Source organism: Monodon monoceros, unplaced genomic scaffold (assembly GCF_005190385.1).
Source record: "Monodon monoceros isolate NGI ecotype Baffin Bay Population unplaced genomic scaffold, NGI_Narwhal_1 Super_Scaffold_8, whole genome shotgun sequence".
Classification (NCBI taxonomy): domain Eukaryota; kingdom Metazoa; phylum Chordata; class Mammalia; order Artiodactyla; family Monodontidae; genus Monodon; species Monodon monoceros.
The window spans coordinates 768,715-781,489 of NW_021703785.1; the positions used below are offsets into that span (position 1 = coordinate 768,715).

The following is a 12,775-nucleotide window of genomic DNA, read 5'->3' on the forward strand; positions in this document are numbered from 1 at the left end:
AGGGAGATTCTTACCTCTGCCTGTGCTGTGTGTGTTTGTCATAATTTCCAGGTAGGGTTTCTACTCTAGCAAATCCAGATTTGTAGGGCAAATTAATGCCATCAACGAGGTTGCAGGTATCTTTACAGAATTATTTATGTAGAAGTTGCAGTGCACATCCGCTGGATTTTAAATCCTTGGTAGCCATTCAGAGCAGTGGCCTGATGACCTCATGACAGTTTGAAGATAACACAGCCACATTCAGTAAGACGTCAGAGTCCTCTCCTGTTCCTCCACTGCCCTGTCCCTTAGTTCGCGTTAGATTCACATATTTATTTTTGCCAAGGTCCTTTCAGAGAAATGGGCCAGCGCATCTGCAGACTGGCCAATAAAAGGCTAAATAACTCTGGGGTTGAAGTATAATGTCAGAAGTGAAACAAGCATCGTGTTTGTTTAAGGGTGGTTACTTAAAAATCTGAATTGTGTTTAAGCTCCGTTCTCCGGTGAGGAGAGTGTGTTAAGTCACGGTTTTAACCTCTTAAAACAGCCCTCCGCTCCCCAGCAGCGCGTCAGGAAGGAGCCCGCCCCCGCCTGTGCCTTTGGCGGGAGCTGCCTTTAGGCCCTGCCGTGGTGGCCGCGGAGCTGTCAGCCGGGAGAGCACTTCCTTCCCTCGGGGGAACTGGGCACCTCCGGCTTAGAATTTAACGGGGGAAATAGACGTGATGTGCACCCACGCGCTCTCGCCTGCCGGTCGGGCACCGGCCGCCCCGCCCCCTGGGTCGGGTCTGCAGGAAGCGCCGTTCGGGCTGGGCTCGCGGCCCGTCGGTTTGGGTGGAGGCGGCGGCGTCACGGGGCCGCGGGGCTGTCGCCGCGCGGTCCCTGCGCCGCCCTCGTCGTGGGGCTTCGGCCTTTCGACCCAGCTGCTCCGGTGCTCCCGCCCCGGGGTCGGGCCCGCGCAGAGGCCCGCGGTTTGCCTTCCAGCCCCTCGCGCTGCCCGCTCCTTCTGCCCTCCCGGGGCAGGCGGGGAGGTCGCTGCGACGCCGCCGCCCCCGCGACCAATGTTGGACTGAACCCCTTTGTTCCCCGGCGTTTCAGGAAAGCGCCTTTCGGTGCCGGCAGCTCTGCTTTTATTGCTGGACGCGCGCCCTCCCCCCTCCTCCCCGGGGTTCTGCTCGGACGAGGGGTCCTGGGGGAGGGGCTGAGGGCTCTGTCACCCCAGCACCGGCTCCTCGTCGCCTCTGTGACCGTGGTCGCCTCTCCGGCTGGCGGAGCTCGGCTGCTGCGTGACTCGCCGGAGCCAGAGCGCGTATCGGGGGACCTTGATGAGCAGGAGCGGCCCGGGGCCCTCGGGGGGCGCGGCGCTCAAGAGGCCGGTGAGGAACCAGGCGCCGCGGTGCTCCCGGGCCACCGCGCCGCCCGCAGCCCACCGCGCCGACCCGGCCGCCGCGCCCCGCTCGCAGACCGTCCGCGTGGTCACCGTGGTGTTGAGGGCCCGGCCGCACTCCCCGGGGTCCACGTGCGTGACCAGCAGCCGCGCGGGCTCCAGCTCGGGGCCACGGAGGGTCCAGCCGCCCAGCACGCCCGGCCGAGGGAGGAGGACGCGCTCGGCGAAGTCGGCCTCGGCAGTGCAGACGGGCCGCCCGGCGTCGGGGCAGCGCACGGGCCGCGCCAGCTCCAACAGGGCCACGTCATTGTCCGCCGTGTCCGCCTCGAATCTCGTGTGCACGTGGACGCCCTTCACCTCCACCGCCGGCGGGGCCTCGCGCGCCCGGCAGCGGGAACCTGGAAGGAGGCGGGGGAGGGGGGGGGGCGGTCAAGGTGACAACGTGCGCCCTGCCGCCCGGCTCCTGCGCGCAGGGGACAGGGGCTACCTCACGGAGGGGCCTCTCCCACACTCTCCTCTAGGAAACCCAGTGAGGTGTTCGCGGGGGCGCCGGGGCGGGGGCGCGGGCGCAGAGCGCAGTGCGGGTTGCTGAACCGGTCAAAAGACTAGGAAGAAATTAGGAGGAACCTCTCCAAGCCAATCAGAGCTTGGCTTTTCGGATGTCATTTTCTAGGCCGACGTTCTGTTGACTGAAAAGTGTCTGGGGCTGGAGCGTATATTTGCGGGTCCTGGGAATCGCTGTGGAGCAGCTCACAGCACAGCCCAGGCCCCGGGGTGGACAGGGATCCGAGCTGCCCCACGGCACTGTCAGTGCCTCGCAGTGACAGTTTCACCAGCTGTGGTTTCCTCCTTAGACTAAACATTCCGCATGTGTCTGCCTGCTGTGCCCAGAGTTCCACTAGGTGTCGCCGTTGCCTTATGACTGTGAGGCAGAGAAGCTCCGTCTGTGTTGCGTTAGGAGCAAAGATTCTAGATGAAAAGTTTTGTTTCTACATGGGATAGTGTTTACTTCCAATGTGATCTTATAAAAATGAGTGACAGGGCTTCCCTGGTGGCGCAGTGGTTAAGAATCTGCCTGCCAGTGCAAAGGGACACGGGTTCGAGCCCTGGCCCGGGAAGATCCCACATGCCGTGGAGCAACTAAGCCCGTGCGCCACAACTACAGAGCCTGTGCTCTAGAGCCCGTGAGCCACAACTACTGAGCCCACGTGCCACAACTACTGAAGCCTGCACACCTAGAGCCCGTGCTCTGCAACAAGAGAGGCCACCGCAATGAGAAGCCCGCGCACCACAATGAAGAGTAGCCCTGGCTCACCGCAACTCGAGAAAGCCTGCGTGCAGCAACGAAGAACCAATGCAGCCAAAACTTAAAAGATAAATAAATAAATAAATAAAATTTAAAAAGAATGATAAAATACTTACTTGTTTTCACACTAATGTTTCTGTGCAAGAGTGAACATTTTGCTGTTGTCAGTACAAAATTGTCCTGTATTAAAACACCTCCACAGAAGTCTTCTCCTTCAGAATTTGTTAGTTTTACCTTTACAAACCAAACAGACAATAAAGAGTTGGTGCCAGTTTTCAGGATTCGGGTCAGTATAGTGTCGTGGTTAGGAATATGGGCGCACACCCCTCCAGCGAGCCCAGCCCAGCCCACCCACTGCTGAGGCCGCCTCAGCGCACGGAGTGGAGGGGCGCGAAGGGCTGAGGGATGGGCACTTGGAAGATGAACGCTCAGGAGGACAGGCAGCAAAGGTACGGTCCCGCTGGGGACAGATCCCCACCTCCACCCCGCCTCTCACTTGATGTCCCCTCCCTCGGTCCTTTCGGGTCCGGTGGTCACTGAGCTCTGTCCGTCGTCTGGCCGGGCCTCCACCCAGCGGCCGAACGCTTCTGCCCGGCTCCAGCTGCTTGCGAGCAGCAGGGCGAAGTAGACGCGTTCTGCACATGCGCACACGCACACGCACGCGGGGCTGAGGCAGCCCCTTCACCAAAGGGCCCTGTAAAGCTCTCTGTCGACCATGGTGGTCGCTGTGGTTACTGGGCACTTGAGATTGACTGGCCCAAGCCAGGATGTGCTCCAAGAGTAAAAGGCTGTACACCCCAGAGGGCAAAGGCTTAGTTGAAAGAGAAAACGTGAGTGTCTCTCATTGTTTACTATTCATTACATGAGATAATATTTAGATGTATTGAGGTAAGTAAAACACACTATCAAAATTAATTGCACCTGCTTTTACTTTTATGCACGTGGCTACTAGCAAATTTAAGTTACGTCTGTGGGCGATATTGTGTTTCTATCGACAGGGCTGTTCTAAAGGACAGACGAGACAGAAGGGGATGATCTGCATTAAGGGCCTGGGTTGCAAGGAAAATGCAAAACGTAGGTAAATCCAAACCCATGTTGGCGGTATGATTAAAAATGATACTTATTTTGTGGAGTTACTAAAAAAGCAAGAAAAGGATAAAATATTGGTCAAAATAGCAGGTGAGCCTAGTGGGAGGTGCTTGAAATAATTTGGGAGAAGGGTAAACATTATAACTTCAGGTACTGCTAAGTTAGATATGAAAGTTTCAGTGTCAAGAGTGGTCACTGGATGAAGAGAAATAGAATATTTAGCTTCCAAACCAGGCAAGGGAGAAACAGGAGAATAACAGAAATGGTACCGAAGAAGAGACGTTTCCTGAACGTGGCAGCGGAGCTGGCCTCCGCCAGCTGGCTGTGAGCAGGGCCCGGGCCTTGCTCTGGCTCTGGACCCACCGTGTCCACCCGAGCGCCGCCAGGATGCCTATCTTCCGAGAGCAGCGACATTGGAAACGGTTTTTGGACTCTAAGAAAGGCCTTGGATGGCTGTAAATAAAACTATGTTTTTATTTGGTGCAAATAATGAAGACACTGAAGCTGTGAGCTCAGAATGAGAAAGTGCTTTAAGTGTGATGTTGAGATCGTAAGCAGTTCACCTAAATCAAAGAAGGTGGAGATGACAAATAGGATGAAATTTGTAACAAAAGATTAAAACACATTTATAAAATGTTTCTGTTACCTGCCACGGGAAAGTCGGAGGGTCCTGCTCGCATCCCTGTGACGTCAGGAGGCCCTCAGAGATGAGGGCTCCGCACGCACACCTGTCTTCATTGTGGCCACATGAAAAGAAAAGTCAGTGCCTCCCAGGGCAGACGTCGGGTTTATTTGTGGCGCTGACCCTTCAGCCTATTCCTGGATGCCCACTAGGTTGAGATAATTCGTGTAACACAGAGTAGGTGAGATTAAACGACCTGCTCTCAGGGACTGAGAAGGCCCCGGGCAAGCCCAGCAGGGGACTGGGAACCCCCGGCCCAGCCACAGTGGAGGAGAACCCCGCGCCCAGCCACGGAGGAGGAGGACCCCCCGCCCAGCCACGGGGGAGGAGAACCCCGGGCCCAGCCACGGGGGAGGAGGACCCCCCGCCCAGCCACGGAGGAGGAGGACCCCCCGCCCAGCCACGGAGGAGGAGGACCCCCCCACCCAGCCACGGGGGAGGAGGACCCCGCGCCCAGCCACGGAGGAGGAGAACCCCGCACCCAGCCATGGGGGAGGAGGACCCCCCGCCCAGCCACGGGGGGAGGAGGACCCCCCACCCAGCCATGGGGGAGGAGGACCCTGCGCCCAGCCATGGGGGAGGAGGTGGCCTGTCAGAGGTCCCTGCAGGAGGAGGCCCAGTGGAGGGGACTCACCGTGGGGGATGCAGGATTTGTGGTCCTGGCCCAGCTTATGCCCCTTCGCACAGCTGCACGTGTAAGACCCCGGCCCCGGATGGCAGAAGTGCTGACACCCATCTGTCCTCAAAGGGTGACATTCATTTTTAGCTGAAAAGGGAAGAAGGGAAAACCAGACATGTTACCCTGGACAGAGCCACTCTGAAATCTCCTTGCGCACTGGGACTCTGGCTTTTCCTTCCAAACGTCGCCAGGCGAGCGTTTCGACTCTGGCGTCAGGAAGGGGCAAGGAGCAGTCAGGGCTCCGTCCTCAGAGCAGCAGCTCGGTTGCGGGGGGCGGGTCTGCAAGTCCCTCGCAAGGATCCTCGTTTCCCGGCCGTGGGCTCACTTCCCGCCGCAGCAGCCGCTCCCTTTAAGGGGCTTCTTCCAGGTGGGCATTGGGATGAAGCTGGAAGCCCTGCTTCGGCGCGAGTTGCACTTGGGGCGTCCACACAGCACTGGGCGGGGCGCTCAGGAGGCAGCTGGAGTCCGGGGATCCAGGCTGGACGTAACGTTCGTCCCGGAAACGGGCTCCGCGTTGGCCCTCGGGAGCATTACGCGAGTTTACTGCTGCACGAACGACCACTGACGGGAATTGGCGCCGCCCACCCCCCACGGATAGTCTCACAATGTTGAAGGGACATCAGCCGATGAGGCTGCAGGCCGGGTCACGCACCCACGACCCAGAGAGCCGGGTGCGGTCCCCTCATAGGCTGACCCCCCCAGACCCATCACCCCCAGCGGGGTCAGCCGGGCCCCGGGAGAGCGGAGAGTAGATCGCGAATGGTCTGGACGGGGCGGGGGCCTGGGAGGAAGAGGAGGGGACCCCACGGGGGAAACAGGGGGCCGTTCACAAGGTGTGATTCCCAGCGGAAAGCCGGGTTACCACGGGCCTCCTCCTGCTCATCCCCGGGGCGGGGCTCGGTGTGGCGGAGGCCGGGGGGCGGGGGTCAGGGAGCGGGGGCGGAGGCCGGGGCGGGGCAGGAGGCCGGGGGCGGGGCGGAGGCCGGGCGGGGCGGGGGGGGCGGTGCTCACCGAAGGCGCAGTCCCGGCCGTCGTAGCCCGGGGCGCAGGTGCAGGTGTAGCCGCGGATGCTGTCCTGGCAGGACCCGTTGTTGAGGCAGGGCCGGGAGACGCACGGGGAGCCGCCTGCCGATAGGGACGTGAGGACACCCTGCGGGTAACACCCTCCGACGTCCCTCCAGGACCCCCTTTCCTTGCTGGGCGGCCACGTGACCAGCGCCGGCGCCTCCTCGAGCTCTCCTGTCACTGTGGTCCCCGCAGGGACGCCCAGCATCCCCCAAGCCTCGCCTTCCTCAACCGGGTCTGACCCTTCAGCACGAGGCCCAAGGGAGCCCGGGAGGCCGCTCCAGCTTCCCCCTGATCCCGGCGGGACCCCGGAGCCTTTCCCACCCTCGTCCTCGGGCAGTGCCAGGCCCTTCCTTTGGGTCAGGGGTTCCAGGAGCCCAAGGCTCGAAATCTGGAATCCACTGGCCTCAAATTAGCAGCCCTCGTGAGCCAACTGCCTCCCCTGACCTTAAAGGGAGGAGAAGAGGAAAGAATCCTGGAGTAGGTGGAGGAGACACTTACCCAGATACGTCTTCCAAAATTCATCCTGTACAAGAGAAACATAAAAGTGTTACAAATGGGACATCTGTGTTCCGTGTTTTCTCCTGTGGCCCGGCTTGAAAATAAGAAAATGTTGATTTTATTCACTTCATAGGAAAATACTGGTTGAAACAAAGAATGTAAAATTCTTTACATCTACTTAATATCATCTTTAATACACCCATGTCCCATGTCCAATTCAGTATTTACGGTGACCCATTTGAGGAAGGGAAAACAGTCTAAGACGTGGCACAAACACCACGGCCTCGCGAGGCCCTTTCCCCTCCCGGGCCTGTCTCCATGGCCCCACTCTGCAGAGTGCCTGAGGCAGATGTAAAAAATTCACATCACTTTTTCTGTTTTTATAAGCCAATTCAACAAGGATTAAAAATGTGGGGGGGGGAAATGTTAATTTGGGGTGGCAGTATCTAAAATTAGGAGAATTACTCAGACTTAAGGCCTGGACGGTAAACATATAAGTAATTGCATCTCCCCAAATCATACTCGGACTTCTAACAACTCAAGCACAACTTTACCAGGAAGTTTTAATTTCTCTTAGTTTGATTAAAGATCATTTTCTTATACATGGGCATTTAAGAAATTATGATTTTAAAATACTTTAAAAATATATTAGAGAAACGGGTCAACATTTTGTTCAGAATCACCTTTAAATATTGCTGCTTTAATATGTAGAACTGGGAAGTCTTTATTACGTATTTTACTATTCCGAAATATTTACACACAAATATTCAGCCCCTCTGTTTACTGATTGATAAGCTTATGAGTAATTGAGAATGGCAAGTTCTCAGTTGTATTATTTAGAGTGTATGTGTTGTCGCTTGCAATCCAAGTTATAGATTATGAGAGATGTTCTTACCATGTAGGCATCCTAGGGAGGATCTTTGCGTTGCTGATACATTGAAACAATTACATCTTTATTAAAAATACTAAATTCCGTCAGAGTCCTGTCAAGCTGAGTGACCTCTGTGAGGAGTCCGGCTACTCAATGTGCTAATTTGCTTAATCTGAAGAGTTTAGGTGGTGGGACTGAGCTGCCATCCCGGGTGCCCCACTAACTGGCTGGGGAAAGTGATTTCACTTCTGTGTCTCTGTTTCCTCATCTGTACAATTAGGATTAGATCAACCTCCCAGGTAAGTAAATAGGTTAATTAATTTAGTTCAGCCTCTTTGAGAAAATATGTCCTCTAAGGCAGCGGAATAATCAGAAAGCGTGTGAGTCTGTGGCAGGGGGGATACATACAGTGGATGCGTCATTTTCAAATACTTCTCGTGCTTCCTCATAGACACAGATTTCTTCATAACATTCCTTTTCTAAATTTCCCTCAAAGAGCTCTTCCAAAAGGTAGGAGCTGGCTCGTTTCCGTCTCACCAGAATTTCATTTGCCTTTGAGGTGGGAAGAAACACTGCAGAGCAAGACAGGTGTGTAGGCGCCTCAGCGTGGGCGGGCAACCCAAGAACTCCCACCCGCATCCTGAGGGCCAGGCTCTGCGGTGCGGGGAGGAGCAGACCCAACGGTTGACCCTCAGACCCGGGAAGAAGTTTACCTCCTGCTCACCACGACGTTGGGCCCCGGGCCCCTTACGTGCAGCCAGGTGAGTAGGAGTGAGCTTAGAACAGGAGGGCGGGAGCCCGCGAGGAAGGGGTGGAGACCGGGCTTGAGAGGCTGCCCCCTGGGCAGTCCTCTGCCAGGACAAGAGCCCCCGATTTCTAGCTGGGCACACAGCTGCGCGGACAGACTCCCCTGGTGCTAAGGGTGGCTGCATGGCTGAGCGCTGGCCACCAAGATGCAAACAGAAGGGCTAGGCAGCAGGTTCCTGGGAACCTTCTTGAAAAAGACAACTGGCGTGGCCCCTGGCCGTTTCTTTGTCCCTCTCTCCATCCTGCTACCTGGGACACAGATGTGATGGCTGGAGCTCTAAGCGTCATTCTGGAATATGAGGATGAGGATCACAGCGGGGAGGACTGAGTAGAGCCACCTCATAAGGACACCAGTCATTGGATTTAGGGCCCACCCTAACTGAGGATGGTCTCCTCTTAATTAATACACCTGCAAAGACCCTATTTGCAACTAAGGTCACATTCTGAGGTTCTGGGTAAACATGAAGTTTGGGGGACACTACATAGATGGTGTCCACAGATTTCTCCACTGTGAGGAAGATGTTTTGGGATAGGAATGTCCTGTCCCCCAACAGTCTTTAGCCGAGTGTTTTCAGCGTCAATGAAGTAGTTTTTCCTGAATCAGTTATTACCATTTTAATTGCAGAAGAGTGACTTTACACCCCTCTTTCCTTCTGCACTTACTGATCGGCATTCTGCTGTAAAGGAGAATCTCTTCCCTGAATGCTTTGTGTTGATTCATTTATTGAATGGATTTTAAAATTCCAATGAATATTTTTTCCATTTCAGAAGTCCTGTTCGATTCCTTTTCACATCTGTTTTGGCATTTTAATGTCTCCTGTTTTCTTGCCGTATCTCTATCACATCTCCTGTGTTCTGTGTCTGGGTATCAAGGTTTTTGTGAGTCTGATTCTACTCTTTTTCCTGCAAGTTTCTGGTTGTCTTCTTTCCTTGTGTGTTTGGGTTTTTCTTTTACCATGAGAGGCCCCAGGTTGAGAAGGGAGCCCGAGGCAACGAGGACCCATGTCTCCCCCCGACGTGACCCTGGATCGTTGGGGTGTCACTGCAGTCACAAGCAGTGGCCGCAGACCCCTGGGCCGACTGCAGTGACTGCTTCTCCGGAGAGGTTTCTCTTTCTCCACCCAGCACCAGCATCCTGCCGCGGAGCTTGTCTCTTTCCCCCACGTGGTGCCAAGCGTGGTCTGAGCTGGGGTGCGGCCTCCTCCTGGGTCCCCTCGCGCCGTGTAGGCTCTGCGCCTGGGGCTGCGGGGAGCCGAGGGTGGTGGGCGCTCTACTGCCTCGTTCATTCTTTTGCTCCCGTTGGTCTTTCCCCTCGTGCCAGGCAGGGGCATGTAGCAAACATGGGATAAAATACTCTGCTTTCAGCGTTACCGGGAGGGTTTTTCTTGGTATCTCATCTGTGGCCCCTCCAGGACAGCGTTTCACGAGTCCTCGTTTATTTAGGCTGCCTCGGCCGTTTACCTCGTACAGGATTGTGCACAGTTGTACGCGGTTGTGAGCTGTGTGCTGCTGGGGGTGGCGGGGGGGGGTGTCTCTTACTGAGGCCTCATTCCGAGCTTTGGGTTTTATTCTAAAGGTTCGACTGACTGTAAGAGGTATCTGATGTCACCCTGTCTGCTGCGTGGAGGGAGGGAGGGAGGGAGGGAGGGAGGGGGGCGGTGGCTGGAGCCTTGGCTGAGGTGGGCAGCGCAGCCGAGAGAAGCGGTTGCAGGCCCCGTGGTCACGAGTGTCCCAGGACATTTAGGACATCGAAGGAAAGAGGTTATGATCATTTTAATAATATACTTATTTAACCCAATAGATCCAAAATACTTCTGTTTCAACACACAACAATTGTTAAAAAACTATTAATTTGAGTTTGCATTCCGATTTCTGTGCTAAACCTCTGCAGTCTGGTGTGTTTTGAGCTCCTGGCGACCTGACCTTGGCCGCCGGTTGGGTGCGGGGGCGCGTTGGCCGCGTGGGCGGCAGGGCTCCAGGGCCCCCCATCTGCGGTCGCTGGTTTGGGTCTGAATGTGAAGGAAGGTTAAGGACGGGGAGAGGCCCGCGGGCGGGGGGCATGAGGGGCTGGGGTGCCCTCCCGGCTCCCCCAGAAGCCGTGCCCTACCCGGTCCTGAGCCCCGGACCCGGTGGCCGGCTCCACCTGGGCCCCCGGGGACCCCGAGGGACACGGTCACTTCCAACATACTCGTCACGAGCGGCGAAGAGACCGGGAGCTGGGCTCAGATCATGCTGGTCCCGCCGGGGGCCCTCGGCTCCCAGAAAAAGCCCCCGACCCACCCACCCGCAAGCCTGAGTCAGAAAGGATGCCCAAGGTGGCGCCTACCTGCGGGCTGGGCGCCGCGCGGCGCGAGGAGGGCGAGGAGGGCGAGGAGGGCGAGCGGCGGCCCGCGGCCGGCCATGCTCAGCCCGCGGCCAGAGCCCCGCCCGGCTCGGCTCGGAGCGGGTGCGGACGGGAAAGCAGCCCCGCAGAGAAAGGCCGCCCGCGGAGGCCAGCGGGCAATTCAGTGTCCTAGAGGCTTCAGTCCTGTCTTTTTCCGTTTAAGGCGAAGAGAGGGCAAGACAGAGAAATGAAAGGCCGAGGCCGGCCGGGACGGAGCTGGGGCGGCTCCTCGGGAGGAGGTCGGAGGTCGGAGGTCGGAGGTCGGGGGTCGGGAACCGGGCCTGGGCCGCGGGGGCGGGGAGACACAGTGGCACGTTTCGCCGACCCGGAAAGCCGAGCAGATAAGGCGGCACAGCGCGGTGGGCCGCCTTGGACAAGCCGGTCACAGAGGCTCCCTGTGGGGGGGGTAACCCGAACAGAGCCGGGCAGCGACCCCCTGCCCGGGGCGGGGTGGGGGTTAAGGCAGACCCTCGAGGGCGGGCGCCCACCAGGCCGGGCCAGCGGGGCTCCTGTGAAGGGCTGGGGAGCCCAGCACCTCCCGGTGAGACCAGCTCTCCTGGGGCACCAAGTGCCACGGGGAAGCGGGCCTGGGGGGCGCTCGGGAAGAGCCTCGCTCAGCGCCACGAGGGGGTAGATACTCTGACCTCCGTCTGAGAGGACAGCAAACATCCCCCCTCACCGAGCGGGTCAGCACGAGGCCCCCGGGGGGCGCTCTGCCTCTGTCCCTCTCAGTCTCTGACTCTCTGTCTCTGGCTCTGTGTCTCTGTCTGTCTCTCTCCCTCCCTCCGCCGGCAGCCCTCACACCGGGCTTCCCTCCTGTTAAGGGGCCCCTGACGGAGCACCCGCACGGTGCCCTCTCCCCCCGCATCCTCTTGGTTTCCTTCGGAGGCTCGTGTAGTGTGTTTTTCCCAGCTGTTTTGTTCTTTCTGACGTGGGCACCTTGGCGACCAGGGCTGAACCCCGTTCTTGTCAGGAGCCCTGCTTCCCGTCCGCATCGTCGGTGAGGACACACCCCCACTCGGTGATGCGCCCCGGGCTCTCCTGATGCTGAGCTACCCCGTCCTGTTTGTAATTCAAGTTCGATGCTCGGGATGACTTTCCCCAGGGCTCTGGTACCTCCATCAGGGTCTCATGGTGGCTGTAGTGAGGATCATTCTAGAATGGAAACATCACCCTCCAGCCCCAAGGGCCGGGGGCTGCACCTGCAGCGGGCGGAGGCCTCCAGGGACCCTGTGTCTGCAGGTCTCCGGCTCTCTAAGCCCGCCCCCTCCCCCTGCCACCCGGCCACCATACAGCCGCTCTGCCCTCCCCGCTCCAAACGCGGCTCTGTCCCAGGCGTGTCTTCACCCTGCCCCTCAGGGACCGCGGGTGCCGATGCGCAGTCCCTCACTCTCGGGAGGGACAGTCAGACCCTGACCGCCACCGCCCCCCGTGGTTCCTCACGGTCGGCTTCCTGCTCACGTCTGTCCCCGGAGGAGACTTTCTAGGGGACATGCAGTGGAGCGGGACCGACTGTGCCCACAGGGCACAGGCCTGGTTCAGGTCCACCTGGAGACGAGCTTTGAGGCACATGGTCCCAGGGCCCACGGAACCAGCATTGTGCGAACCAGACAAGAGGCCTCCCTATCACGCTGCCCAAATTCCCTCTGGAACCTCACTGAGTCCAGCTCTGTTTCCCAACGGGGAAGGTTCAGCGCCTCGCGCGGTGGGGACCCCTCTGCCCTCCACTCCCAGGTGCCCAGCTGCCCTTGCTCTCTGACCTGTGGGCTCGGCCCCGCTGGTGAGAGATGCCAGCCTGGTGGGAAGGAGGGCTCCCCCAGAGATCTCTCCGGACCCCAGGCAACCTGTGGGCTGACAGCCCATCCAGGTTTGCTCTGGACAGAGACCCCCGTCCCCAGCACGCAGGGCCTGGCCGTCCGAGGCCGCCTCTGCGGGACGGTTCCCTTTGAGGAGGTCAAGGCGGGACGCGCAGAAACAGACCCTCTGGCTTGACCGTTTCTGGGAAGCCCGTTCGCATTGATTTTTGCAA

General features: G+C 58.2%; 1 protein-coding gene across 3 annotated transcripts; it reads right to left on the reverse strand.

Annotated features, from left to right (window-relative positions):
• Positions 1 to 121: 121 nt before the first annotated feature.
• Positions 122 to 10,975, reverse strand: PROZ (protein Z, vitamin K dependent plasma glycoprotein). Of its 3 annotated transcripts, XM_029210062.1 has the most exons (9): positions 10,690 to 10,975; positions 7,965 to 8,128; positions 6,686 to 6,710; positions 6,131 to 6,244; positions 5,445 to 5,639; positions 5,075 to 5,206; positions 4,405 to 4,490; positions 2,786 to 2,903; positions 122 to 1,761 (listed from the first exon to the last, which is right to left on the reverse strand). In XM_029210062.1, exons 1-9 carry the CDS (start codon positions 10,763 to 10,765, stop codon positions 1,190 to 1,192), a joined length of 1,482 nt encoding a protein of 493 aa, XP_029065895.1. In that variant the 5' UTR covers positions 10,766 to 10,975; the 3' UTR covers positions 122 to 1,189. The 3 variants fall into 3 exon arrangements, with proteins under 3 accessions (XP_029065895.1, XP_029065896.1, XP_029065897.1); XM_029210063.1 differs by lacking the exon at positions 5,445 to 5,639; XM_029210064.1 differs by lacking the exons at positions 122 to 1,761; positions 2,786 to 2,903 and adding an exon at positions 3,369 to 4,211.
• Between the last annotated feature and the right edge of the window lie 1,800 nt (positions 10,976 to 12,775).

Bases quoted from the DNA above. Each gene is read 5' to 3' on its own strand.
- PROZ (XM_029210062.1), bottom strand. From the start codon at position 10,765: ATGGCCGGCCGCGGGCCGCCGCTCGCCCTCCTCGCCCTCCTCGCCCTC. The intron at 5,640-6,130 runs GTGAGCACCGCC...AATGCTCCCGAG, and splicing joins CGGCCGGGACTGCGCCTTCG to GGCCAACGCGGAGCCCGTTT. The intron at 4,491-5,074 runs GTGAGTCCCCTC...GCCACAATGAAG, and splicing joins CAAATCCTGCATCCCCCACG to ACAGGTGTGCGTGCGGAGCC.